At 39.6% G+C, this 27,914-nt stretch overlaps 1 protein-coding gene across 4 annotated transcripts in view; it reads right to left on the bottom strand.

The window, feature by feature from the left end:
• The window catches only part of sorcs2 (sortilin-related VPS10 domain containing receptor 2), a 375,253-nt gene that overhangs the window by 265,639 nt on the left and 81,700 nt on the right, over window positions 1-27,914 (bottom strand). For 3 of the 4 annotated variants that reach the window (XM_087837752.1, XM_087837753.1, XM_087837754.1), the window contains exon 2: window positions 13,721-13,788. In XM_087837752.1, the coding sequence (XP_087693878.1) occupies window positions 13,721-13,788 (68 nt within the window). Of the gene's footprint in view, window positions 1-6,705; window positions 6,838-13,720; window positions 13,789-27,914 lie in introns of those variants that run through there. The other variant, XM_087837755.1, reaches the window with a different exon arrangement.

Below are 27,914 nucleotides of genomic sequence, written 5' to 3'. Positions count from 1 at the left end.
TTGGCACAGACAAATGTTGGCTCAGATTACATAATAATGCTTTTCCCCTGAAGCACTTTCACAGAGAGATGCCCAGCATGCTAACTGTCTTCGGGAACAGAAGCTACATTTACTGCTCCAAGAACCTCAGAGCATGTTCCAAGGGCCCGAGATGACTTGCTGTAAAACTTTACAGACATTTTAAAAACCTTCTGTACAGTTCAAATCCAATGGCAAGTTGTAACTTTGAATAGCAAAACATTTTTCACAAAAAAAACCTGAATTAAACTACAGAACCCGTTATGCAAATAAACTTTATTTTGCTACCCCCAATTAGCCAAAAATCCCAAAACAAAACTGTTATTGCAGATTTTAAGTTTTTAATTATGAAGTTGAAAAGGAAAACGAGCCGACATTCAGTGGGCTGGTTTCAGTCATTATGCGATGTACTGTTTATAAGATTGGCGAAACCTGCAGTCAGCTGAGACTGAAGAAGTCACTTGGATGAGTGACGAAATGTTTCTCTCACTGAAAACGCTACGTCCAGATGAACAGAATCAAACACTTGAAACACTTCCTTTATTTGAATAAATCAGGTGCCCTCTAAAGATGTTATGTAACTTCTTGACTCAGCACCCTTCTCACACACAGCACCACCATTCACCATTTCACTTCATCATGCATGCTTAGAAAAAGCCTAACCCTCCTGCCTGCATCCTCGGTCAGGCCCACAACTTCACATCAGAAGCTCATGCAATGGTTGCAGTGCGCATATCTTAACAACATCATTAAGGCAGTAATGTCCATTGTTTTATGGTAATTATCCGTGCCTTGTTATTGAAAGGCTCATTGTTCTGATGATGGCCAGGTCATAAATAAACTTTATGAAGAGCTCTGTGTGACCACTAAACTGCTACTGATGATGGAGAGATGGGGAATGCCAAGGCTATTCAGATAAAAGAGTTTGGCCACTCTGGTGTGACAGTGTGTGTGTGTGTGACAGTGTGTGTGTGTGTGTGTGACAGTGTGTGTGTGTGTGTGCGCCTGGCGAAAGAATGGCACCTCCTGTGGAATGTCAGGCTTTGTGAGGACACAGTCTTCAACTTCTCTTCTTTGTTCTCAGCTTCAGCTTTAGAGATTTGTTACAGGTGCCCAGGGTCCACTGCCTTCTGTACATAAACTGATGCTCTTATGATTCCAGAGAAAATAATTAGGACAAAAGGATATTAATACTGAGTATTTATTACTTCATTTATTACCAGCTCTCTAAATCTTAAAGAAATCTTAAAGCTCAGTGTTGTGGTTATAGTGAAAATTTACAACTTCTCTTAAAACAAACCCCAAACCTGAAGTCAGTATTAAGATAAGGGTTAGGAGGGTGCTAGCTTAAGTTCCTCGGCCAGGTTGGAAGCTTTTGTTTTGTACTGTGTTTTGTTTTGCTGACTTTAATTTCATTTTTATTTTTTGTCTTTGGTTTAGAAACCTAAAACAGCTAAGTTAAACTTATTGATTCAAATTAGGAAAAGATCGGGGTATGGGTTACAATATGTCTCTGTACAGTTATAACCCTGCATGTTGAAAACTGACTTCTTTAGCTAGCTAGTGTATTTAAATGTCCTCAATAACCATCTCGATATTTAAGAGGTTCTGAGGTAGAGCCTGCTGTTGCCATAACCTGGTGTATCACAACAATAATAAAAGCCATCTCTCTGAGATGCTGACAGCACTGTTGCACCATAAAGCCTTTGAATGAAAACAAATGCTGTTGTGACAGTGATGTACACTGTCTTGTTGGTATATGTATGATTTCTATACATTTTACATCAGATAAAAACTTTGGTTGTAAGATTCAGATATTTAATAAAAGCTAAATATTTTAAATGAGAATAAGAAAGAAAAGTATTTCTTTGTGCCCCCCTCTCCCTGTTAATGCCCCACCTGGCCCCTCGCAAAACTTTGCTAGATCCGCCCCTGCACAGTTACCAGCTGTCAGCTACTTAGAAAAGGATCCTGGTGTTATTTGTCTCTCAGAAACAGTTCCTAACTTCCCGTAATATTTTCTCTGAATGCGGGACGATTCCATTTTTTAGGGGACGGTTGGAAACTCTAATAACTAACCTTATGAATAAAATAAAGTTCAACATCAGTAACATCATAGCACCCACCCAACTGTATAGAAACTCCATCATGCTAGCTAGTACGCAGTACGAGTTATTGTAACTGACGGCAAAAAGTCAGCAGAACGAAAATAAACTCCACCTAAACTTGGTTTATATCTGACCCAGATAGACTGCAGGTCATAACTTCTTACCTGAAGTTCAGTTCACCTGACACTCGGACCGGGGGCCGCCTCGGGTCTCTGCTCCTCCTGCCTCCCCTTTCCCTCATCCACCTGGCCTCTTGTGGCAGCTCCGCCAAAGCCATCAAACAACTGAGTTATTTTTACACATCAGCCAGCATCTGGCCAATCCACCACCTTTCATTGTTTATACTGTTATAAAAAAAAAAATCATTTAGTATCGTCTAATTTGGCTACAAAGGGACTACTTGATGTATTAGGGCAGTGGTGTCCAACTCCAGTCCTGGAGAGTGACTGTCCTGCAGCTTTTAGATGAATCCTTGTTCTGACACACGCGCTCTCTTTTTTCAAATCTTCTAAAAAAAGGTACTAAAACATGAAAACCTTTATGATGACAGTCTTATTTCACAGCTTGCAGCAATCCTAGCGAATACCCCTGTCAGAATGATACACACTTGTTTAAAGTAGCTTGTAAGCAAAAACATATTCCTTGAACCATTTTTTGAGCTTCAATAGGAAATATTATATTGGACCTTATGTTGTCTTTTTATGCCAATAAAAGTAGAACAGTGCTGTGCCAACAGGAAATCTGAATTCACCATAATAAATGAAACATTCAAGACCACAGTCCTTCCTCTAAAGTCCCAACTTTCTTCACCTTCTACCCACTTAACCAAATCATTCACGCACCCTTGTATTGTACAGTAATTATGGTACAAAGTGTTGGTTTACAACACTCAAAGCTACTTAGCACTGACTACCATTGGCCAAATGGGGAGTTATACATCAACTGCTTTTATTAGATTAGAGCAAACCGCCAGCCATTATCACACACATTCACACACACACCTAACATTTCATTCCAGAAGCAGTTTTGGCGGGGGAAAAATACCAAACTTGTAGGCTGTGTGATTGTTTTTCATTGCGGTGTCACTGTGTCTGTCGTCAGCTGAGAGAGCAAACCCGCTCCAGGTACAAAGGATCAGTTTCTGTTTTCTGCTGTATACATCTTAGACTTTGTTTGTGTGTGTACATGTTTAAACAAGAGTGTGTACTTCCAGATAATTTCCAGCTAACTTCTCCCCACCCTGCTGATCATGCAAAACAAAATATTTTTCAACTGAAACTTTGGCTCTACCCTGACACGCCTTGCTTGTCAGGGTAAAGCCTTGCTTGCATGACATCCTGCTTGCATGTACTTTTCTTTAACAGCAGCCCCTAGATTTGAGTTTTAAGTGACTGAATACTTTTTTTCCCTGTAATATCCGAACCAAGACAGTTACATTAAAAAGATAGGACAGTTACTTAATAAAGAGAATAAAAAGTAGACAAAGCAATCTATATTTTGAGCACCAAATGCAAAAGGTTAAACAGGTCTGATGTGCATTATTCTACCGTATGTGGTCCAGAATTCAGAGTGTCCTTTTAGCAGAAAGATAACAAATGGAAGGCAGATAGTGGTGACAAAGAAAGAATGATTGTATGACAGCCTTGAACTCTCTGGCTATGAACTCTCACGTTTTCCCTCTCTCCTGCTCTCTTCCAGCTGTGTGCAGTTGTGGACATGTATTCGTTGCAGGAAGAATGTTTGAGGAAATGGGAAACGTTTTCCAGATGGTTGGGCTCATCGCCCTGTTCAGCTGCAGCAGTGTGAAAATGATCTGACTACTACCCATACATATGCCAAAAAGATGTGGAAACATGTGCATAACATACATGTAATAGAGGTGTGGGCAGTTAATTTTCCCAAAGGGCCACATGAGAAACTGAAAGTGTTGGCACTGCACCAATAAATTAAAATCAGTTCTGCTCAGTAGTATTTTTATTTCTTTATAAAGTGATACTTATTAGAGTAGATGTTACAATCAGACAATGAAAAACAAAACAGATCATAGTTAAAAAACTAATTAATCAAAATTCCAAAAAACATTTGTGAACAAAAAATTGCATGTTTCTGCAAAACGTCATAGACTTTTAACTTTATACAAAGTGCTATTGCTAATCTTATTGTTGTTTAATTACTCCATTTGTAGTGTTTTTTCTCTTTTTTTAACTTGAAAAAGTGGATTAACACTTTGAGAAAAGCTTACTTGTTGTTGTGATTTTTGGGGAAATCAAAAATCACAATAACAAGTAACAAGTAATAACAAGTACTCTGCATGTTTAGTCGCATAATGGTGGTTAAAATTAAAGTTTATAAACAGAACAATGTGCTCTCCACAAACTAATCACATTTACCTCTGATATCAGTAAAAAAAACAACAACAACAAAACCAACAAATACTTTGAAATCCATGTCTTGTTAAAAGTTTTACATTCTGCAATTATATTTCATTTTTTAATGTCAGGTTACATCTTGCAGGGCTAGGAAACTCAGATCTTACATAAACATAATAAAACTGACAAAACTGTATCATGATGTAGACCTCTGCATTGAATCATACTTATTATTAATCTCTGTCTCTCTTCCACAGCATGTCTTTAATCCTGTCTTCCTTCTCTCACCTCAACTGGTCGAAGCAGATGGCCCCGCCCCTCCCTGAGCCTGGTTCTGCTGGAGGTTTCTTCCTGTTAAGGGGGAGTTTTTCCTTCCCACTATCGCCAAAGTGCTTGCTTATAGAGGGTCATATGATTGGTGGGTTTTTCTCTCTATGCATTATTGTTTTTTCTCAAAGTGTTAATCCAGTTACAATATAAAGCACCTTAAAGGTGACTGCTGTTGTGATTTGGCGCTGTATAAATAAAACTGATTTAAATTGAATGATTTCCCACAAAAAAAGAGTCAGTCATTAAGCCCCTCTTTGATGGGGAGTTTGGTGGATGAAAGGTGGAAAAACTGCATGATGTATATTTATTTATTTCCCACTAACAAAGACTGTATGGTATAATGTGCTATACATGGCCACGTTGCAGGACCAATCAGATAGTGAGGTTTCCTCCACCATCCTTTCCATCATTCTCCATCTACTAAGTCCATATTCTGCTTGTTTTGTAAGCATCGCACCCCAAACTTTAAATGTTATTTTACAGTGTATTTGTTGCTTATTGCCAACAAATTTCAATAAATGGTAGAAAGAGTATGACCTTTTGTTTAAAGTGCTTAATATTACTTACTCTTACAATTATAATTTGTCTGATGATGTTTCATATGCAAAACAAATGCTTATATGTTCACTTTTTAGGGGAAAATCACTGCTAACTTTGGAGAAGAAAGTTAGCAGTGATTGGTGCCTTTTGGTAATGGCTTGTGTTTTGGTTTCATATCAGAAGAGCATTAAAAAAAATTACAAGTCGAATGAATGAGGGGGTCACACATGAGTATGTGTAAAACAAGAAGGAGTTCCTAGAATATACTGTCTAGTATTTCAGTGAGATTCATTTGTAAGTGTTGCACTTGTGAAATATTGCAGAAATGATTATGTGCTAAATAAAAACAGAACACAGTGCAATCAGTGCTTACTTTCTCATTGCTTTCCTATCCCACTTTGCTAGCTGCTGTCATAAGTGTATTTTGTGTTTGGGTTTCAAAAATCTTCCAAATAATTGCTTTAATTGGTTCAGCCTGTTTCAGTGGTGCAAATTCCAACAGTATCTGTAACCGGAAGGTTGCCGGTTCGATCCCTGGGCTCTCTGTCCTGGTCGTTGTGTCCTTGGGCAAGACACTTTACCCTACCGCCTACTGGTATTGGCCAGAGGGGCCGATGGCACGATATGGCAGCCTCGCTTCTGTCAGTCTGCCCCAGGGCAGCTGTGGCTACAACTGTAGCTGCCTCCACCAGTGTGTGAATGCGAGAGTGAATGAATAGTGGCATTGTAAAGCGCTTTGGGTGCCTTGAAAAGCGCTATATAAATCCAATCCATTATTATTATTATTATTATTATTATTATTACAGCAAGAGTCGCATTTAATATTTTTATTAAGACTAGCCCCACCCTATCATGTGATCTACTGAGGTCAAATGACCCAAGAACTGAGTTAAAGCGTCTGGGAAGGGATCTCAAAACTTGATTTTCGATGGCAGACAGTTGGTGTCGTAAGCCACCACTTCTGTTCAAAGATGGTTGTTCACAGTGGACATAGATGCCTTCTTTCACTCCTCTTTCAAACCATCTGTCTTCTCTGTCCAAAATGTGAACATTGGCATCCTCAAAAAAGTGACCTTTGTCCTTTAGATGCAGATGGGAGTCGAGTCTTGTCCTATAGAGATGGCTTTTCTATGTCATGCCATACCTTCTTTACACTCTTTCATCAAGTAATTTAATCAGAATGTTTCTAAATTTTTAGTATGGTTCAAGATTTCTTTGTTTATCTTAATGTTTCAATAAGTTTTATACAGATCTAGATCCTCTCAGGACATTGGTAAGACCCCAGAGAGCTGTTTTCTGGTCCGAACCACTTGTGTTTAGAGAACAGACTGTCTGCTTACCATCTTAAGTAACCAGCAGACCTCTGTCTTTTTCCTTCTCTCCCTCTCTTTGTCTTTCTCTCCAGGCTGTGAAATATTCATGAAAGAGGGAGGTGATGAGATGGTGGAGGTGAAGTGTGTAGGGATGAAGGGAAGACGATGCTCTAGCCTCGATTAAGTATTTACACCACCCCTGACCATCTGGACGGAGGCAGAAACACAGAGAGAACAAAGAGACAGAAGGGAAAGAAATAAAATGTTCTGAATTAATCTAAAATAAATAAAGTTGAAGTGAGGGGAGGATGAGTTGAAGAAGGAAAGAGAAGGACAAGGGAAATGAAACATGCTGTCTTGATTAAGCCCAAAAGCGTGTGTTTCTACTTTGTGGCTCTCTCATGGTTTAGTTTGGGGAAATGTGATCTGGACCCCAGGGAGAGCTAATCATCAACACATTTGTAATGGTGGAATGACTGTGCGTGTGTGTAAGGTTGCACACACACACACACACACACACACACACTCCGCTTCTGAAACAAACTGATTAAGGAGGCATCAAAGTGGGAAGTGAGCTAGAGCTGTGATGCTACTAAAAAAGCCTCAAAGCAACAACTTCAAAACACTGAGTCAAATTAAAACAAAGATACACAATCAGCTGTAACAGTATGGATTTATTGCTGGTTTCACTGCCTCTGTACTCTCTGCTTGCCTCTCTATGTTACTGTTCACTCCTTTGATCAGCCACAACTTTAAAACCACCTGCTTGCATATCCAACAATACGAGCAGATGCTTCGGCACCTGTAAGATTTCCAATTCTTGCAAGACTTTCCCTGCTTATTCCAGGGCATTGACGGAGTGTATAAAAAAGATGGCTTCAGCCCATCTTGACTTCACTGTGAGTCACAAGGTAGCTGTTTAAATCCCATAATTTGCTTCACTAACTTTGTCTCTAAACTGGTCACCCTGAGCTGTCCTTCTGATATACTCTTTTATAATCTTCTCCATTATGTTCACTCCGAGTGGAAATCTTAATATCTTCAGCGCTGCCACCTCGCTACAATTCACAATGTCATCTATGAACCTCATAGTCCACAGAGACTTCAGCCTGACCTCATCTGTTTATCTGCCAATCACCACTGCAAGCAGGAAGCGGCTCAGATGTAATCACACTCCCACCTTGAATTATTGCTACCGCACACCTCAAGACAGTGTTGCTGTCCTCTAGGTTTCTCCATCATCAGTCTTAAACCAAAAACATTGCATCTGTATTGTTCTGTAGTGCATGAAGCTATAATGCTGCTCACTGATTGTCGCTACTCTTCTTAACCTTGCTTTCTCATAGCTTCATCATATGGCTCATCATTGTTGTCCCTCTTTTACTTACAACACCACTGCACACCACTTTTTTTCTTAAGAACTGGCATGCATTCTGCCAGTCAATGCATTCCTCATGCATTCTTCTACTTCCTTTTCACTCCCCGATATTAAAATGTGGTCAAAGAGTCCATCACCCTCTGTCCTAGACATCCCCATTCTTTTCAGCTCTGTAGCCAAGCTGACAAATAGTCAGGGCTGTGTTTAACCATAACTTGTAATGACATCATGAATTTCATTAACAAATAAAATTTGTTAATGTTTTAATCTTATCTTTTATCTTACCTTCATGATGAATCTATTTCCATTATCTATCACAGGGCTTCAAGGTGTCAGTAATTAAACGATTACTTAAAAAGCCATCACTGTAGCTGTGAAGCTAATTATAGGATAATCTCCATTTGTCTTTTATCTTAAAATTTTTTGTTACACTAGCTGTAAAACAGCTAACTGATCATCAGGTTAGTAAGGTAGTTTACTATAAGGTTGTTTATTAACTCCTCTTACTTTTCTTTAAAGAGTACTGGAAACCACATACATTATATTATACTCTTAGAAGTGAAAATGAATAAAAAGAGAAACAAAGAAATCCATACACATATATAATATTACACAAAAAAATTACATTTTTGCTGAACTGATGTTTTCCATATTTATTTATTAATTTGAAATTGAACATCATCTATTAAAACTGGCTCTGTGGTTATAGTTGTGCATATCTGACAACTGAGCAGTACATGACATGCATACTGTCAGCAGTTGTGTTTGTGAAACCATGGTGTGCTTGATGTACTGTACATAGAAGTGCGAGGCTGTCAGACGATCTATTCATCCATAATGAAACAGTGAAGCCCCCCAGCACGATGGCTACCAGCCCTCTTCGCCTCTTCAAAATATGTGTGAAGATGGCATGAATTATAAATACCCCCTCCACTCTAACACCAAAACCGTGTGATGAGCATAGGAGGACATGGATTACATATTGGTATCCTGGGTTAGATCATTTTAGAGTAATGGATGAGAAAGTGAAAATGTGATCAACATGGGTTTTTAAAGTGCAATTAAATATTTATTTTAGGAGATAAAGTAGTAAAAGTTTAGTTGGGGCTAAATATATTTTAAAGCAAAACTGAGGGTAAAAATGCTTGCATTTGACTAGTGTGAAATGCAATCCCATAAGCAGTAGCTTTAAGAGGTGAAGCTTTAAACAGCCAGTGTTTGAACCAGTGTGCAACAAGAGCAATTGTAGTATGTATCCTCCTTTTATTTGTTTTTGTATAAACATGAATTCACTCATAATCTAATGAAAATATCACATTGTAACACATACTCGCCACCAGATCACAAACAGAGGACAGACTCTGCCCAACATGTGAAGTTCTACGTATCATCTAAAAATAGGAAACACTTGCACGGAGTATTCAAAGCCAAAAAAGTGAAGTGCACATCTGCTCCTTCAGTGTGAGGATCAAAAAGGTTTACTGAGTATTTCATGGCTCCACTCAGAGCAACACAGAGTCTAAAGATGAGTTCTGTCAGCCTGCAGTCATCACTTTGTTTGGTAAAACACTTTTGCACTGGCAAAACCCTCACATCTTTGCCTAATCTCCAAGCGCCTTTCTTTCTGTTTGCTCTGAAGCTCTACCTGATGTAAAAAATAAATAAATAAATAAATAAATAAATAATACATGGTAAAAGACCTTACATATCCTGTTTTGGTGTCCTTGAGCAAGACTGAGTGGGAATATATCGTGGGTTTATGTATTGGCTTGCATTCTCTCCACCGTCCGCCATTGTCAAACGCTTTAGAGACCAGGACTGAAAAATATTAAAAGCTGAGTGATGGAGTAGAATTTTTCACATTATATAGGGTCATCGGTGCTTCCAGTAGCTAGCTATTTAATTCATGTTCATATCTTGAAATTAACGCACTAAACGTTTTGATTTGCGCCTGACTCCACAGTGTTGTGGTTTCCACATTTGCCTTATGAGCAACGATCCATGGGTGAGTCCTGGGAAGAAACACAAATTCTTTTAGGGTTACAACAGGAAGGACATCCAGTGTAAAAAAAACCTTCCCAAAAAACCCTGCCAAATCAAGCACGCAACACTGTGATGTGCTGTGGCAAGCCTTTGTCAAATTAAGCAGCAGCCAAAAGCTTTAAAGGTAATGGAATCTGATAATAATACATATTTTTGTTTGACTGGCTACTTTAAGTATTTTTAAAGAGCCAGAATGAGCAGGATTTAGAAATTATGTTACCCTTTCAGCAATGTTTCACCTAGTTTTTGTATGTAACACCAAGCATGGTTTCAAAAAGTCAAAGTGTGTCAAGACTACAAAGACAAACAAAGCTTCAGAGTTCTTGGAGGGAGATTAGAGCAGCGAGCAGGAAGCAAAGAAAACTGGTTTTATCTACAGGCTTGAAGGTGGACATTCAAAACACATGTTTAGACATCACATTTAGACCTTAGTTGCTTAGAGCTAAAACACCTAACCCACAGTAGTACAAAACTCTGACTGCAACTCTGGAGAATGGAAAAATATTATGACAATACTGCTGATACATAAGCAATTATTGGCCGAGGCCTAAACAAAATGAAAAGACAACGAATCAGGGAAAGACAACCTGTTGCCAAGACGTATTCGCGTTGCCTTACACGGATGAATCTGAGTAATCTTTGTGCAAGTAAATATTCTATTTTAACATGTGGACTTGTGGAAACACAAGTAAAAGATTCAGGTCTGTTGCCACTTTTCCCTTCTCCCTTCACAAAGAGCCATTCTCATGAGTCAAGATGTTTGGAGCTGTTTTATCAGCCATGTTATAGCATGGGTCCTTGAGCCAGTCATACCAAAATGAAAGACAGACATGTAGAAATCCCCCAGTGTCTTCCAGAATAAATATAAAGATAAATATAAGGAGTAAGACAAAGAAAAATAAGGATTTTGTTAAACTACAAGATTACCACTTGTTTATCTGTTTGATTAAAAGAAAACAGTCTTGACTGTTAGAGAAAAACTGCAAGGCAGCTCAATGTGTACAGTTAGCCAATGGCTTAGAGGTCTTTCCCATGTTTTCTCCAAGGTAACCACATCACGACATGTTTATGCCTTTGTTTTGGTAAGTCACGGTTACTCACGGATGATCTTTAGCATTCAGTGTACCAGTCTAGTCTCACAGAAACATTTGAACATATGTTTTCAATTCAAGATTCAAGGCTCTTTACTGTCATTGTGCAAGCACATATTAAGGCAATATAGTAATTCAGGCATCTTATACATTGCTTTGGTTACCTGGAGAGTCCCAGGTCTGTCACACAATGCCTTGTCACTCTGATATACACCTAACCAAGTAGTTTTGGTGACTACAATTAATCAAACAGTAACAAAAACAGTAGCAAGTTGAATACAATGGGCACAAATCTAGCTTTGTGTCCACTGTCAAACCACTTTCGTGGATCAAAGACTTGACTTCAAGTTCCATCACACCAGACATCTCCATAATTAAAATGTCTGCCTTTCTGTGCGACAGGATTGAATGTGGATGTCATTCTTGATTTTTGTCAGCTGTCCCCCAAATCCAATTAAAAGCATCTCAAAAAGTCAGTAAGCAGCGCTTGAGTTTAGGTCATTTTGTTAAACTGCTTTTTCTGACAGTCAAACAGTTAGTCCTGCAGAGCTCCTTCAGTGACAGACTGCTGCATCCTAGATGCATGAAGGAGCGTTTCCGCAGGTCCTTCCTCCCTGCAGCTGTCAGACTGTACAATCTGAACTGCTCCCAACAAACATAGATGTTTACATCAATGCTGTAACTGCAATAAGTTAGTTAATTAACCAATTCGCACTACAACCTGGTTTGCCTCTTACCTGTAATTATTTTTATTTAATTTAATAACTGTACAGTACTCTCTGTTTATAGTAACCATTGTCCTTAATGTAAATATGTAAGAACATTTGTGTATGTTTCTGTTCCGTGTCCTGTGTACTGTTTGTTTGTATATTTGTCTTTTTGGCTGCTGTTACAACCAAATTTCCCCCTTGTGGGACAATTAAAGGATTATTCTATTTTACTCTATTCTATTCTATTCTAAATGAAAATGGTTAGTGTGTGAAGTGTCGGGGTCAAGCATTCAAGGCCATCATAAGACAATTAATCACTGTTACTAGTAAATACAGCAGAATCTTAATGCTAACTTTGGTCCTTTTTTTAAGAGTATACATGAATCATACTGACTAATTTGTATCCAAGATTGTTGGATCAGTCATAAATATTAAGTGAAAGTGTTCCACTAGGTACCAGTATATTTTGCTTATACTCACAAGCCTACTCAGGCGATAATACGACCTCAGTTCATTAACTCATCTGTCCTGGAAATTCTTTTCTCCTCTCACTGTTGTTGACTTTACCCCCGTGTGAAACCTGGCTTCTAGATGAACACCACCTGACAGGGTAAGACGGCAAACCCATTCATCCTCCCCCATCTTTCTCATTTGATCCTACAGCCTTGGGACTTCAAAGCCTATAGGCCGTAGAAATGTGGTTGTCTATGCACCATCCCAAACTAACAGCTACAAAGGATTTGAGTTACACCCCACAGATAATGCCTAACAAGACACGGTCAGATAGCTGTATGGATCCTGCTAATTTCATGGAAATTCCTGTTTTTGGACAGTGATGGCAGCAGGCAGGAGGCCAGCTTCTCCTCTCTCTAAATTCAGTGTGAACTGGATCTAAACTGGCAGTGATTTGGAGGATTTTTTCTTTCTTGAATGAGCTGTCCAGTAGAGAGTCCCCAGCATTATTCATACAGTGCAACAATTAAATCATCAACAGGGGAAGGGGAAAAATATGTACATTATTCATATCAGTCCTCCAGGGGGACAAACAGTCAGAGCTAATGAGAGGCTGAAGCTTTGAAGTCATGGAGTCCTCGCTGAGGTGAATGGCATGAATTAAGTACAATCATCAGACACATTTTGCTCTATATGAATATCTTCTAGATGTCTAATTTTAGCTAATATTTTGTCAGTGTTCTAAGTTTTTATTAGGAAATTTGAATATAATTAAGTCCCTCTACCCCATTACCTACAAGGTCAGGCTCAGTTCCATTTCAGCACTCAGAAAGCTGTGAGAGAGGAAGTAAATTTAGTTGAAGGATAATATTCTATGGGAATATATGTCTGCAAACAAGCTGTACTTGTTGTCAAGTGGTGTGGAATGGATTTTATTTTCCACTGTTCAAATGTGAGAGAAGTGAGAAGGGTTTTTGGTGAGCAAGTGCTTTGCTAAATAGAGGAAGCAGTGCCAGCCAGACTTGACCCCTTTCCCTGGCACTGCTGCTGCCAGCCATCCTGCCCTGTGCCATGCTGATATGCTATCTGCCCAAACAGATGCCCGCTCTGGCCTCACAGCGCCACTCTCCGGTCCACCACTTTAGTTGTAGCTGCCTGCTGATGTTTTGTCCGCCCTAGCGCTCTGTTTCACCCTTGTCTCACCCTTGTCTCCTTGAAGAGGCACAACGGAGAGATAACTAGACCAGTGCTGACCTTCCTGTTCAAGGGAAGCGGTTTGGTGATGAAAGGTCTGCACGACAGTGGGGCCAGACATGACATAAAGACATCCAGCAAGAGCACACATGGTGTCTAAACGATCAGCTTACCGCCACAGTGAGCTTTCGAGGACCTTGGTGGAGTCAGCGTGGTAGTACTTGGTTAGGATAAGGATGACCTGCAAAAAGACATGATGGAGAGAGAGACATTTAGACAGTTATTTAGAACTTTTTAGTTAGTGAAATTAGAGCTAAGTTTTAGGTAGCTGAGATTAGACTTACAAGCAGCTGCCCAAAACCTCAACATGATGACAAGGTGAGGCTTTATCTGCACTTTTTCAAGTCACTAAGGTGGACTTAGTGATTCTAGTTTGTTTTGTACTAATGTTCCCGTGACTAATAAACTAGCTGTTTAAAGGGGAAAAAATCTGATCTGAGCATAATCAAACAGATTAGGTTAAAGCTATTTGAAACTATTAATTACACTATAGATCAATATAGATCACTTTCCACAAGCTATAACACTGCAAACAGCAACCACACCCCGTATCACATTAGTTAGCATTAGCTAGAAGTGTGGCCGACCTTAGCAGTGCTTTCCTGAATGCTAATGTCCATACCTTCATGCAGACTGTGGTTACACATGGTTTTGATTGCATGGTTATACGTGGGATTATTCTGACACCAGTGACATACATCTTTTTTTTTTTTTTTTTTTTACATCAAAGCAATGCAGAACCAGGCCTCTAATTGCATCAGTTTACTTTTCCTCACACTCATTTATAACTTCTCAGAGAGAGAGTGGAGAGAGAGAGAGAGAGAGAGAGAGAGAGAGAGAGAGAGAGAGAGAGAGAGAGAGAGAGAGAGAGAGAGTGGAGAGAGAGAGAGAGGCACAGTTGTATTTCAGGCTGCAGGTGGCAGGTTTGTGGCAAGTGGCATCATAATATCTTTGACCCAACGGGTAACTTCTACATGAACAAAATAAGAATAATGCATTTAATACACTAGCAGGGTAACTAGGAATTTTAGCCTTTAGGTTTGTGTTGTTAAATGGTAATTATGAGACAATGATCATGTTATGGAGAAACGCAAAAGTAAAGTGTAAAACAAATTACTTTCTCCTGAGAGTAATTGAGTAATGTATTGCATTATTATTGTGTGTAATTTGTGCAATACATTACTTACATTTTGAGTAATGGTCCCAACAGCAAAGAGCGGAAATAATAGTAATGGATTGCATTTATATAGCACTTTTCGAGACCCTCAAAGTGCTTTACAATTGCACTATTCATTCACTCTCACATTCACACACTGGTGGAGGCAGCGACAGTTGCAGCCACAGCTGCCCTGGGGCAGACTGACAGAAGCGAGGCTGCCATATCGCGCCAGCAGCCCCTCTGGCCAACACCAGTAGGTAGTAGGTGAAGTGTCTTGCCCAAGGACACAACGACCAAGACAGACAGAGCCGGGGATTGAACCGGCAACCTTCCGGTTACAAGATGAACTAACCAACCCTCTAAACCACCCTCGCCCCGACCTTCAACATACAAATATTTAACCACACAGCATGCAGTTTATTTGCATAAATGTAATTCAATTCAATTCTATTTATACAGCATCAAACCACAACAACAGTCACCTCAAGGCGACCTCACAATAATACATAGAAAAAAAACAACAATCACATTACTCCATATGAGCAGCACTTTGGCGACAGTGGGAAGGAAAAACTTCCTTTTAACAGGAAGAAAATTTTAGCAGAACCAGGCTCATGGAGGGGCGGCCATCTGCCGCGACTGGTTGGGGTGAGAGAAGGAAGACGGGACAAAAGACATGCTGTGGAAGGGAGCGAGAGATTATTAACAAGTGTGATTCAATGCAGAGAGGTCTATTAACACAGAGTGAGTGAGAAAGGTAACTGAAAAAAATACTCAGTGCATCATGGGAATGCTCCAGCAGCCTACACCTATTGCAGCATAACTAAGGGAGGATTCAGGGTCACCTGAATCTAATGCCTTTGATATGCTGCTTAGTGGTGGTGACTTAGAGTAAGTGAGAACCCAATGAGAATTGATAAGGAATCAAATCCATAAATGCCATCAGTATTGGAACTGCTAAATTCGTAATAATTCCCATCCAAATTATATCGTGTGTAATTTTCTCCCTTGTTTTTTGTCACTTTTGTATTGAGGATCAAACAGTCTTTGAGGGAATGTTTTTAATCCATACTTATATTTGAAAGCACCGCTGGTCAGCCAATACAACTGCATAAATGTGACAAATGAGTGGCCACTATTGAAACTAATCTCTCATATTCCTTATTTCAAGCATATGCAACCGCAGGGGAACTCCATCTGCACTGCTGCTGATTTTTATGCTGAGTTCTGCTTGAAGCTGCTTGGAGAAACTATTACCCTGAACAAATAATAGCATTGCTTGCCACTTTGCTTCCAAAGAGAGCAAATACAAAGCTTTTCTCCTCCCCTCCTTCGTGCAAGTATGAATTAGCTTAAGCAGATTTTTGGGAGGGATGATTTGAAGATGAAATGTTTATTTTAAGTTGAATATAGATTTATTTTGGGGTTAGGGGACAGTTATACTATGGCTCTGATATTTCTCATAAAATAAAATAAAAGATTAATATATATATAATATATATAATATGATTTAATATATTACTCATATGACCAAGACATTTTGATCCAGGGCATATCCGTGTGTGTCTGCACTGGATCAGAGATGCTTGTCTTTCATATTTTTGAGAACTCCTGTTCTTGACATCAAAGTCTACTGGGGTTTGTGTTGCCATGGCAAGAGTACCAGTGGGTCAGGGATCACAGGAGGGCCTGGAGTTGTGATTGACAGGCTGGCTTACATTTCGAACAGCAAGTGAAAATCCCAAGTGTGTCCTTAGGCAGAGGGGACTTGATTGGCCAAGGGGTCCAACCCACACTCAGCTGCCAACAGCAATTCGTGAATGTGGCTGCTCTCAGAGAATCAAGCTGCAAACTGTACGACACAGACTTTCCTGATACATCTTAATGTAGAAAGAAAGCACAGTCTGTATCACCATATTTTCTGTGGTGACCGTACATAATTTTGGGTTTTATTTTCATGTTGCAAGTCCTTGAAATTTGAAAAAACAATGACTGAAAAGACTGGGTGGCCTCTAAAAAATGAAGCAAGTACAGGAGGCAAGCGTCTGGCTGATTTCTTAGTCAGATAGGATGAAAGCAGTACTGTCTTGCTTGGCTGACTTAATAAGATGCCTGGCTGCAGGCCAACCATTTTATCAAATATATTTTCATCCCCGTCAGAACATTTAGCCTCATAAAATACCCTCTAGCATAAAGTAATGCCCAGAGCTTTCATAATGCCCTCTTGTGTCAGGAACCTCTAGCATTTAGGCTATGGTTAATAAAAAAGAAACACTCTGAAATTTTTAAAAGTCCTTCCTCTGAGGCATGGCAGGTGTTTAACTGTGTCTTGAAAGACTTTTCGTTGGTTGGTTTAGCTGTGGAGCTCCACAGCTGGGGAGAAACAGAAGCTTCAACTGTTCTACACCAATTTCCACAATGCAGACTGCCATCAAAGCCTCTCAGTGGAATCTCGAGGTGCTTGGCTCAAAGCAACCCAAACTCAGGAGTCTCAACCCCAGTGGGGCTTGGCTTCCAAAGATGTTGATGGATTCCAGAAAACTGGAACAGAGGACATCTCCTTGAGCTGCAGGCTGCTTCCTGGGACTGATAACAACCCTGGTAGCAGCTTCGGTGTCAACGCCCAAGCTGCTTTCTGACTTTCACAAAAACTTTCTTTCCTGACGAGGGATCAGCATCCATATCTGACTGAGCATTCGTGTGGCCCTCTGAGTCACACAGCATGTAGCAAGTGTTCTCCAATTGCTCGTTGGCCTACTGTGACTCAAGCGGTGTCTCTGGAAACAGGCTGTCCGCCTCTGCACAGCTGTCCTTGTCCTAATGAGACACTGGTGCAAAGCTTCACACTCTTACTATGCAGGCAGACAGTCCCTTGACACAAGAATTAGATCTATCGTGCAGTACACTTAGTACTTTTGCTCCCCAAGCCATTCTTGCTTTTCTTTAAATCATTCACGTTCAAGCCTCCGGCTCAAGCCTTTGTTTTTATTCTAATATCTATTAACTTTTTTATGTTGTTCATTAGATTGTTGAGAATCAAGCTGAAAGCTCGGCCCAGAATCTAAGTTGTCATGGATACACATCCTAAGATGCAGCAGTCACGTTTGTGGGCACCATACAAAAAGGTACTTTTACCTCTGCTTTATTTTATATCGTCTCTTATCATGTCACTATCACTATATTGATTTGAAATACTGGAGATACAGCAGAACAGCTTAACAATACATAAAAGCACACGAATTGGTTTCGTGGTTCAGCCGAGCGTTGCAGCGTATTCTGTCAATACATGTAGAACAGACATCATCTCCCAGAGCTAAGTTGGAAAGGCAGATCCTCATGAAAATGCATACCTCTACAGCCTTTTGGATCCTTGCTCACACACAAAATACATTTTGCCTGCGGCTTCTGAGTAAGCCCTGTCTACATTATACATCTATAATTATAGCTTTCTAAGTGTGGCACACATCAATTCCATCCGCTGTCATGTGCATGAAAAGGAGAAGTGAAAAGAAAAATCTTTACATCAGATCTGTTAGTCTTAGGTTTTCATCATTCATCCACATGGCCGTGCCAACAAAATATTCAGTTTCTTGATCCCCCTGTAGTGTCAGTCCTCAAGGCCCACATTCTGTTCAATTGGAAAATGATTTTTCTTTGGGGATGAAGTGGACAGGGCAAGGATGTATTTGGCTATAAATCACTACTGGCAGGAGGCAGGGAGAGCGTTTATTTGGCAGTAGCGTAGCTAGCCACATTGACAAAACTGCAGAACAACACAGGAGCCAGATGCTTGTATTGCCTCTAGTGTATGGAGCAGTATGTTGACTATGACTACACTTGGCAGAAACAGCGCATTGGACTAAAGGGCAAAATTGGCAAGGGCTACGAATCCAACCAGAGCAGTATGAAAAAAAATCCTCGTCTTTTTAGAAAATACAGCACAATGCCTGCCAGTTGTAATTCTATTCAAATAAATCACAGAATCATTGTAAGAATCAACAAGTACTATAAAACACGTCAAGCTAAAATGAGCTGGGAGCCTATTTTCTTCATGAGTAATGACAGAAACGTGCCTCTGCATCCTCGACTTAATTCCATAATTAATTCCAAGGAAGTTTGGGATGACCTCTGCAACCTACTGAAAGAAGCATTCCACTCTTGTAACCATTTTGTAATACCAGAACTACAGTGATCCACTACAGACAGTTTGTGTGGTTTTTTGTTTGTAAGCTAGCAGACAATGAGATAATAGCCTTTATTGGAAAAAAGTCAACAGGGTGGTCAAGACCCCGGGATGACTCCATGCAAAACAAGAACTACAAGAGCCCCCATTGAGAGTCAAGCTCATAGCTGAGCTGACCGTGAACTCCAGCTTGACAGCTGCTGTTTGTCCATGCGACATTCCCATCACTATGTGACAGTAGAGTGTTATCAATCAGCTATTGAGGACAAAGTGGGAGAAAATGTTTAAGGCAAAAAAGGACTGAAGGGAAATAAAGAAAGACAGCCTCTGGAGCTCAGGAGAAAGAATGCACTCATTCATTTTTAAAGTGAAAACAGTGAAATACAAGTGCTCCCTCTAAGTGTGCGACACCCCCCTCCCCACCTCATCCCTTTGGGGCGCTTCACATTTTCCAGAAACGGACCACACGCATAAACAATTCATCACAGTCTGGAATAAAAGGGAGGAACTCATATTTTAAAACACCCCCCCCCCCCCCCCCCCACACACACACACACACAGATGCATAATATGTTAACTTCACTTAAATTTCATTGAGGTTAATAGTAAAGTGGAGAATCAAACAGGATGACCTAATCATTATGACAGAGTTACAGGGATGCAGGAAATTATAGTTGCACACTTTACATTTTCCTAATTCTTGGATGATTCTGAATAACATTCATGGCGAATGTTAGAGAAATGAAATGATTCCCCACTATTCTAGAAAAAAAAGTCTTCCAAAGCATCTGGACCCAGTGTTCAAGCACAGGTCAATCAGGACTGGACTAGCTCATTATAATACCCTGTCAAATAAAACCCTAATCTTAGGCCAAATCCTAATCCTTAATTTATCCAGTACAGGACATATGCCAGCTAGACTGTGACTTAATAAGCTTAGACTTGTATATTAACAAGAGATTTATTCTACTGTGGCAGTTGACACATAACATTGCTGTTCTGTGCTTCAGCACTAGCAAATAACATCGTAGCTTAACAACAATATCCTGGCATTTGCCAAAGAAATTTGGGAAATAAATTCACAGACTCAGGCCTTTGTAGTAGACTGTCATCTAGCTAATCACTCAGATGTTCTGAGATGCACTTCTATATACAGTGTTGGGGAGTAACAGAATACATGTACCGCCGTTACGTATTTAAAACACAAAATATGAGTAACTGTATTCCGTTACAGTTACTGTTTAAAAAGGTGGTATTTAGAATACAGTTACTTTGTTGAAATAAATGGATTACACGGCGGTACTTCCCTGTTTCATATTGTCGCAGGTCAGGACTGTTTGGGTTTTGTTTGACAGCTGTGATGTTCTTATGTTCCAGGTGGCAGCGTTACGGTTGCCATGGTTACAGGGTGACGCTCTCTCTCTGCGTGTTTCCTGGGTGAGAGAGGCCTTGTTGTTGGTGTTGTGCTAAGCTAACAGGCAGAATGCTACAGGTATAGCTCTAAAGAATGTAGCATCATAGGCAGTGTAGTCCGTGCTGCAGGGAGAATGGACTGCCATACCCGTTATGTGTCTGTGAGCGCGAGGAGGGAGAAAAAGGAAAAGTACGAGCTGTCATCGAGCAAAAACGGGAGCTGGAAGCATGTAAATATAATAATAACCACTGCAGCCAAGAAGAGTGCCTGACGAGCCCAGTTGTAAGTAAACTATTAAGACTTGACTGTACGCTGTGTTGTGTTTTCCTCTGAAACAATAAGTTCTGTTGGAGCAGCCTTTCAACGCCTCTCTCTGCCTCTCTGTCTCAAACTTGACCCACACAACAAAGTAAAGCTATTTTTAGGCTACGAGCCCGACACAGAACCCACCGTATTAGCCAGAGGTCCCTTTACTACGGTTTGGAGCCGCAAACCTTCAGTAACAGTAATAAATCACAGCAATAGTACATTCACATAGTTGTAAACAGCATGATAATATATTAAGTAACCCAAAGTATTCAGAATACGTTACTCTCATTGAGTAATGTAACGGAATACGTTCCAGAATACATTTTGGGGCATGTATTCTGTAATCTGTAATGGAATACATTTTAAAAGTAACCTTCCCAACACTGTCTATATACTGGCAAAGTGTTGCCAGCCTCTGTGACATAATAACAGAGACAAAGAATGCAAGTGTCCTTATAACTCTGGATACTTCTATTATTCTGTTGGTATTTTCGGGGAAAATACCCTATAAGTGAAAGTCAGTTTGACAACCTACTTTTACACTCGGGTCAAAATTTAAATAGGACATTTCATTGGCTTTACCATATCCTCTCCAACATGCTCTTCTATAGGATAAAGTGCTTCATTCATCCAAATACTTGCCCATTAGCCCCTTCCTTGATATTCAGCAGAACTAATAGGAGTGGGTACATCAGGCAGAAACTGTTTTTGACTTAGACCTTAGACACTTTTTATCTGAGGCCAGCCAGTGCCCCCCTCACTCGTTACCATTTTAAAAGTAGTCTGAGATTGCCTCCATTCATTAATCGGCTCAGGTGGAGGAGAAGAGGGGAGGGCAATTACATGGACCTTTGCTTCTGCTTTCCTTGTGCTCTGTCCACACAAAAGACTTTTGCTGATTTTACTCTAACAACTTGGCCCACTCAGGTGGAGTGGGAGCGCATCTGGAGGCCAGATGAACCGCGGGAGACAGTCGTGGAACTAATTTGATGTTGTTATTCTCGTCTCCTCTACATACACTATGTGAAATGTTTTGAATGGTTAAAGAGGTTTGTGAAATTGTCTCTTGTTCTTCAACTCCTTTATACTTATTGGTCATGTTTCAGAAATCACAATAATGGACCACCTCTACTATTAAAATGTGAAAAAGGCATTTTAAGAAAAGCATCTACTGAAGCAGAGAAGAAAACTTTACAGAGAGCTCCAGTTTAACAGAAATATTCTGGACACTGCAGAATGGAAAGGGCATGGCATTTACTTTGTCACTTGATTTTTAGTTGTGGAATTATACAGATGCATTTACTTGTATAACACAGGAAGCAGCTGCAGTACTTTTGTTTTTTTAATTCACCATCTATAGAGTTTCAAAATGCACTCAAAGTGACACTTCTAAAAAAAACTACTAGTTGCTCTCAGTTTTCTTTTCTTTCAGAGACCATGTTTCCTGAATCTTACTAACAAAGGTTAGGGTTTTGACTCTGCAAAATAATAGCAAACTCAGTCAAACTTGTCCTTGATTTGCTTCATGTTGGATCTGAGAGTCATTTGTATATATCTTTTGGAATCAAACTCTTTTCATCACTTTACTTTCTCTTTCTACCTGTTCACCCATCATTTGGCATTTTCTTCTCCTCTTTGATGTCTATTTTTTGTGGTTTCCGTCTTCCCTTTTTGATCTCTAGTCTTGCTCTAGTCTCTGCAGTTTTCTTCTTCTTTTTAAGCCTCCTCCTCTTCCATATTTGAACAATTGCTATAATTGGGCTCTGATCGAATTGGCAGCCTGTTATCCAAGGAAGAGACTGGAACAGTTTAGGGTTGGCGATGTTCACACAAATGCACGTGCGCATCCTGCCCCAATTCGCTTAAATTATGGGGTGTACGCACAATAGTGGCTATCTTTGGTAACACATATTACTGTAATTCCACTGCAATCTCAAGAGGGTATCATCAAGACACATTTTAAAAATGTATTCCCAAACAACAATTATTTGTCCATTCAAATAAATATTTCTGCACATGGAATTGTGAAAATAATGTTCCCAGTTAAGAACCTAAAAGACTGACTGACTGTGCTATCCCACAACTAATTGGAGCTAACAGCACAGAGTGAGCCCAGTTCCTTAGATGTGTGATAATCCACTGTTGGGAGCCCAAGGCCTTTGGGACTGAGACAGAAAGTAGCGGGGGTGGGAGAAGAAACGATAAGAGAAGTATAGGATATAGTGGGTGAAGGGAAGATAAAAGAAAATGGCACAAAACCAAAAGACAAAGGAAAGAGCTGAAAAGCGAAAACTGTTGAGAATGGGTAAGTAGGAAAAAGGGCATCACATGAAGCAAGAAAAGACAAGGTTTAGAGTCAGAGAACAACAAGATGAAGAGAAAGGGAACAGACTCACAATGGGAAGCACAGGGGAAAAAAGCTAAAGAGGCATTAGAAATAAAATAGGACACTGTCATTGGTTGTCTGAGGGCTCTAATGGTGACAGTAAGGGATGTTCTGTTCAACAATTTGAGCAGGTTACTGGGGACGATGTGATTGGGACCAAGAACCTAGCTTAACTTGTCTCTAGGTAGTCAGCCCCTGTCCTGAAAGGAAAAACCAACTGGCCTCACCTAGCTGTGTACTGTCAATCTTTAAGGCAAGCAAAGAAACAAGAAGGTGGACATGTTCTCAGGCTTTTACTAACTACTAAGGATGGGAATAGAGAACCGGTTCTTGTAGAAAATTCCTAAATTCCCAGTAGTTCAACTCCTTGGAACTGTTAGTCTGCTCGCCCATTGCTTCCACCACAGCTGATTTCAGTTTGTGTGCAGGAAAATGAAAATAGTGGCACAGTCTGTAGCATAGATATGGATTACTTTTATTTTTTTTTACTGTACAAAAGGATGAGATGAAGTGCAGCACAGACTCCTGGACAGAAACAACTGCTTTATGCTGCTAATACTATTTAGGTATTAGGGTTTGTTTTTTGTTTTTTTTTTATCAGTTCCCATCCTTACTAACTACCAAATAAGTATTAACACCTTTTATGTCTTCTGTTTTCTCTAATCTGATCCAGCATGGAAAAGGTCCTTTCTTCATTTCTGTATTTAGATTCAGACTGCAGCATCACAAGTAGGTGTTTGTGTACAATAGTCTCATGCCCTTTCGGTATCCTTCGAGTAAATGTCCAGCAGCTGTGCAGAGCAAGAGAGTTTGAAAGTTGTGCTGCTAAAATATCCCATCTGATTCCAGTGCCTGCAGTATTACACAACGGTCAAACATAGCCTTTAAAATATGGATTCTGAAACACGATTACAGCTTTTCTATGCCAGACAGTTTGTCAAACTCATATGGCAAAGACTTTAATATTATTCACCTATTTAGCTCTATCAACTGAAAATAGTATCACTCTGGTCACATGGTGTTTGCCCATTGTTCTGATTGGTACTGTAAATCAGTACATTAGAGTGTGTTTGAATGTATATGATAGGAACATAGATGCAATCTAACATAAATAAATAACTTTATAGCAAGACTAGATTGGGATTTTGTTTCTTGGATTTGTTATTGCAAGCAAATTCTTCCAAATATTTTTAAATTTTTCTTTTTATTTTGTAAACGAACAACGTAAATTATAGAACATTTAGAAATCAATACAGAAGAAGACAGAGTTTTGCAAAATTTGCTCAAACTGCTAAAATACAAAAGCACTTAACAGCTACAAGTAGGAGAAATTAATTGTGTTTTTCCCCTCACACCAGTTCTCCAGACTTCACTTTGTTCCCTTCTGCAGCTGTTACATGCCCACAATTGCAGCTTCTTCTCGCCAAACTGCATTTTATTAGGGTTTGAATCGGACTTTTCAGAACCAAAAGAGCAAATGATGTAGCAAACACAGTTTATCCCACAATATTGGTGTGAAGCGAGCATTGTTCAGATAGATTGCCAGATAGGGCACAAAATGAGAAATCCATTTTCTATTAGCAGCTTCTACATTATAATAAGTGCTGCAAACACTGGAAGCCTCAGAAATCCATATAAAATAAATGAATAACAATCTGTCTGACTAACACGAAGTGGACCACATAATCACAAACATGGAGTAAAGTGTTCCTTTAATATTGACAGTACATTACCATCATATTCACCTGACATGCACCTTTGAACATAGAAATAGCGATGAACTGTGATTTTTCTCTTTCGTGGAGAGTATTGCAGAAAGAGAAACTGGTGGTGTTCCACCTGAAAGAAGGACCGATATGTTTGTGATGTTTCCTCATGAAGCCTTGAGTTGAGAGTTTTCTCAGTATGAATGGGAATAATCTAGTGGTTAATGACTTCCCATTGGTATTAATGTCCAGGGGTGTTGTTTAAACATTAATTCAACCAGTTCCTGTCATATAACTTTACAGTTTAAGGAAAGTCACGTCTCCAAAACCAGATCTTAATAAATAATAAAGACACTGGATAAAAATGCTCAAAATCTCATTATATCATAGCAACATTTTCTGAGTTTATTTAATGTAAACTAAGGTTGTATTTAATTAAAATTAAACTAGCGCTCTTTTAATAACGTTTTTGATAACTTAAGTAACTTCATGTTACTTATAATAAGTAATAAGTTAGTTGAACTCACTCTTCCTATCCAATCCAACTTTTATTTTATAAAGCGCACAAAATACCCAGCACAGGACCAAAGTGCTGTACAGTAAATAAGTTAAAAACATTAGAATAAAGAAAAACTGCGAACAATTAAACACATAATACATAAAAATAAAAAATTAAAACAGCCCTAAATTGAAAAACAAGATAAAACAGCATAGAATCAACTAAAACAACTAAAATAAGACTAAAACCAACATCTCACAAGGTGTCAAAGGCCACAGTGAAACAGTCAGCGAAGAGATCGTTCCACAGTTTCTCCTCTATGTTTACGCTCAGTCCTGGGTACATTCAGGAACAGCTGATCAGCAGATCTGAGAGAGCAGGTAGGCGGCTCAGAGAGATAAGATGGTGCTAGGCCATGGAGGGCTTTAAAAGCAAATAAAAGAATTTTAAAATGAATCTTAAAAGGAATGGGCAGCCAGTGAAGTGAAGCTAAAATAGGGGAAATGTGCTCACTATTGTAATAATAGTGATATATAACCCCTGTGCAGTGTTGGGAAGGTTACTTTTAAAATGTATTCCATTACAGAATACATTTTGGGACATGTATTCTGTAACGTATTCCATTACGTTACTCAATGAGAGTAACGTATTCTGAATACTTTGGATTACTTAATATATTATCATGCTATTTACAACTACATGAATGTACTATTGCTGTGATTTACTGTTACTGAAGGCCCGCGGCTCCGAACCATAGTAAAGGGACCTCTGGCTAATACGGTGGGTTCTGTGTCGGCTCGTAGCCGAAAACTAGCTTTACTTTGTTGTCTGGGTCAACTTTGCTTGCGAGAGACAGAGAGAGGCGTTGAAAGGCTGCTCCAACGGAACTTATTGTTTTTGGAGGAAAACACGAACACGGTGTACAGTCGAGTCTTAATAGCTTACTTACAACTGGGCTCGTCAGACACTCTTCTTGGCTGCAGTGGTTATTATTATATTTACATGCTTCCAGCTCCCGTTTTTGCTCGATGACAGCTCGTACTTTTCCTTTTTCTCCCTCCCTCGCTCACAGACACATAACGTGTATGGCAGTCCATTCTCCCTGCAGCATGGACTACACTGCCCATGATGCTACATTCTTTAGAGCTATACCTGTAGCATTCTGCCTGTTAGCTTAGCACAACAACAACAAAAAGGCCTCTCTCACCCAGGAAACACAGAGAGAGAGAGAGTGCATCACCCTGTAACCATGGCAACCGTAACGCTGCCGCCTGGAACAACAGAACGTAGCTGTCAAACAAAACCCAAACAGGCCTGACCCGCCACAATATGAAACAGGGAAGTACCGCCGTGTAATCCATTTATTTCAACAAAGTAACTGTATTCTAAATACCACCTTTTTAAACGGTAACTGTAACGGAATACAGTTACTTATATTTTGTATTTTAAATACGTAACGGCGGTTACTCCCCAACACTGTCTGTAGATGAGCAATGTATGAAGCACTGACCCCTGCATAAAGTTACTTTATGGCAATTCAGCCGAGTGCTAACCTTAAGCTAACCTTACTTTCTGAGAGAATGACATTGCTAATGTTATCTTATCAAATGTTACTGGGCACAAAAATAAATACTCTTTAAAAACATTGAGAAACACTTAACATATCAAGATCTTTTATACTAAAATGTTTTTACGGATGTACATAATGTAATTTGGTCAACAAAATGTAACAAAAAAATTATCATTTCTTGAGGGATGGATTCAAAAGCACAGCTTTTTGGGCCGTATATTTTAATACTGAACCTTTCAGCCTATATTTGTGTGCAGCTGTGTGTTCTTTGTGTCTACCCTGGCTACCTTTGCTGTCATGGTGGGATCAACAGAGGCTCCCGTCCTGGCTCGGGCTTCTTCCCTTTCAGCTGATACAGCTGCTTGGCACAGCTGAACAGATGTCACTTCAGTATTATCATAATCCCCATCCCTCTCTCTCGTCCCATTCTGCCGCATGCTTCGTGTTGCTTTTTGGCAGTTGTTTTTGCTGTGTCATACACGCCCATTATCAGCTCTTTTGTTCCACTCCTTTGCTTCGCTTTATACAAGTAAGCACATCTTGTATCCAACACTGAAGTCATCAGCCTAAAACCCCCGATCATTAACAAATTAAGCTATTAACGATTGACTGTTGCCTGAGATTGTTTTTTTAATGACAGTTAAAGTTGATCTGGGTTAGCGGTGCATTGTGGAACTCGTATTGAATGCAACATTAAACACAGTGGAAATACTTTCAGGGCCTAATTCGAGCAAATGTATTCTTGGAGCTACTCTAATTACATGAAGGAGATATATTATTAATCCATGTACATTATTATACATAGTGTTTTCCCTGTTCCCTGCTACTGGGGTTCAAGCACAGTTTATCCTGAATAATTTGCGTAAACCGTCATGTGAAAATGAGCTTACAGAAATGGCAGCAATTTGTAACTTGGATGTTATTAAGCATGTTTACAGTTTTGCTGATTCTTGAGGAGGCTGCAGGCCTTTACTGCGACATTTTTCCACCTTGTCATTAGGTACCGTTAATGTTATTTCATAGGCCAGTGTTTACTCCCCTGGAAATGAACAGGGTTATTACCGTACCACCAGTCAAACCC

Source organism: Neolamprologus brichardi, chromosome 3 (assembly GCF_056152115.1).
Source record: "Neolamprologus brichardi isolate AB-2024 chromosome 3, ASM5615211v1, whole genome shotgun sequence".
Taxonomy (NCBI): domain Eukaryota; kingdom Metazoa; phylum Chordata; class Actinopteri; order Cichliformes; family Cichlidae; genus Neolamprologus; species Neolamprologus brichardi.
Note: the sequence above shows the minus strand (reverse complement) of the source record. Positions and strands in the feature narration are given on the sequence as shown.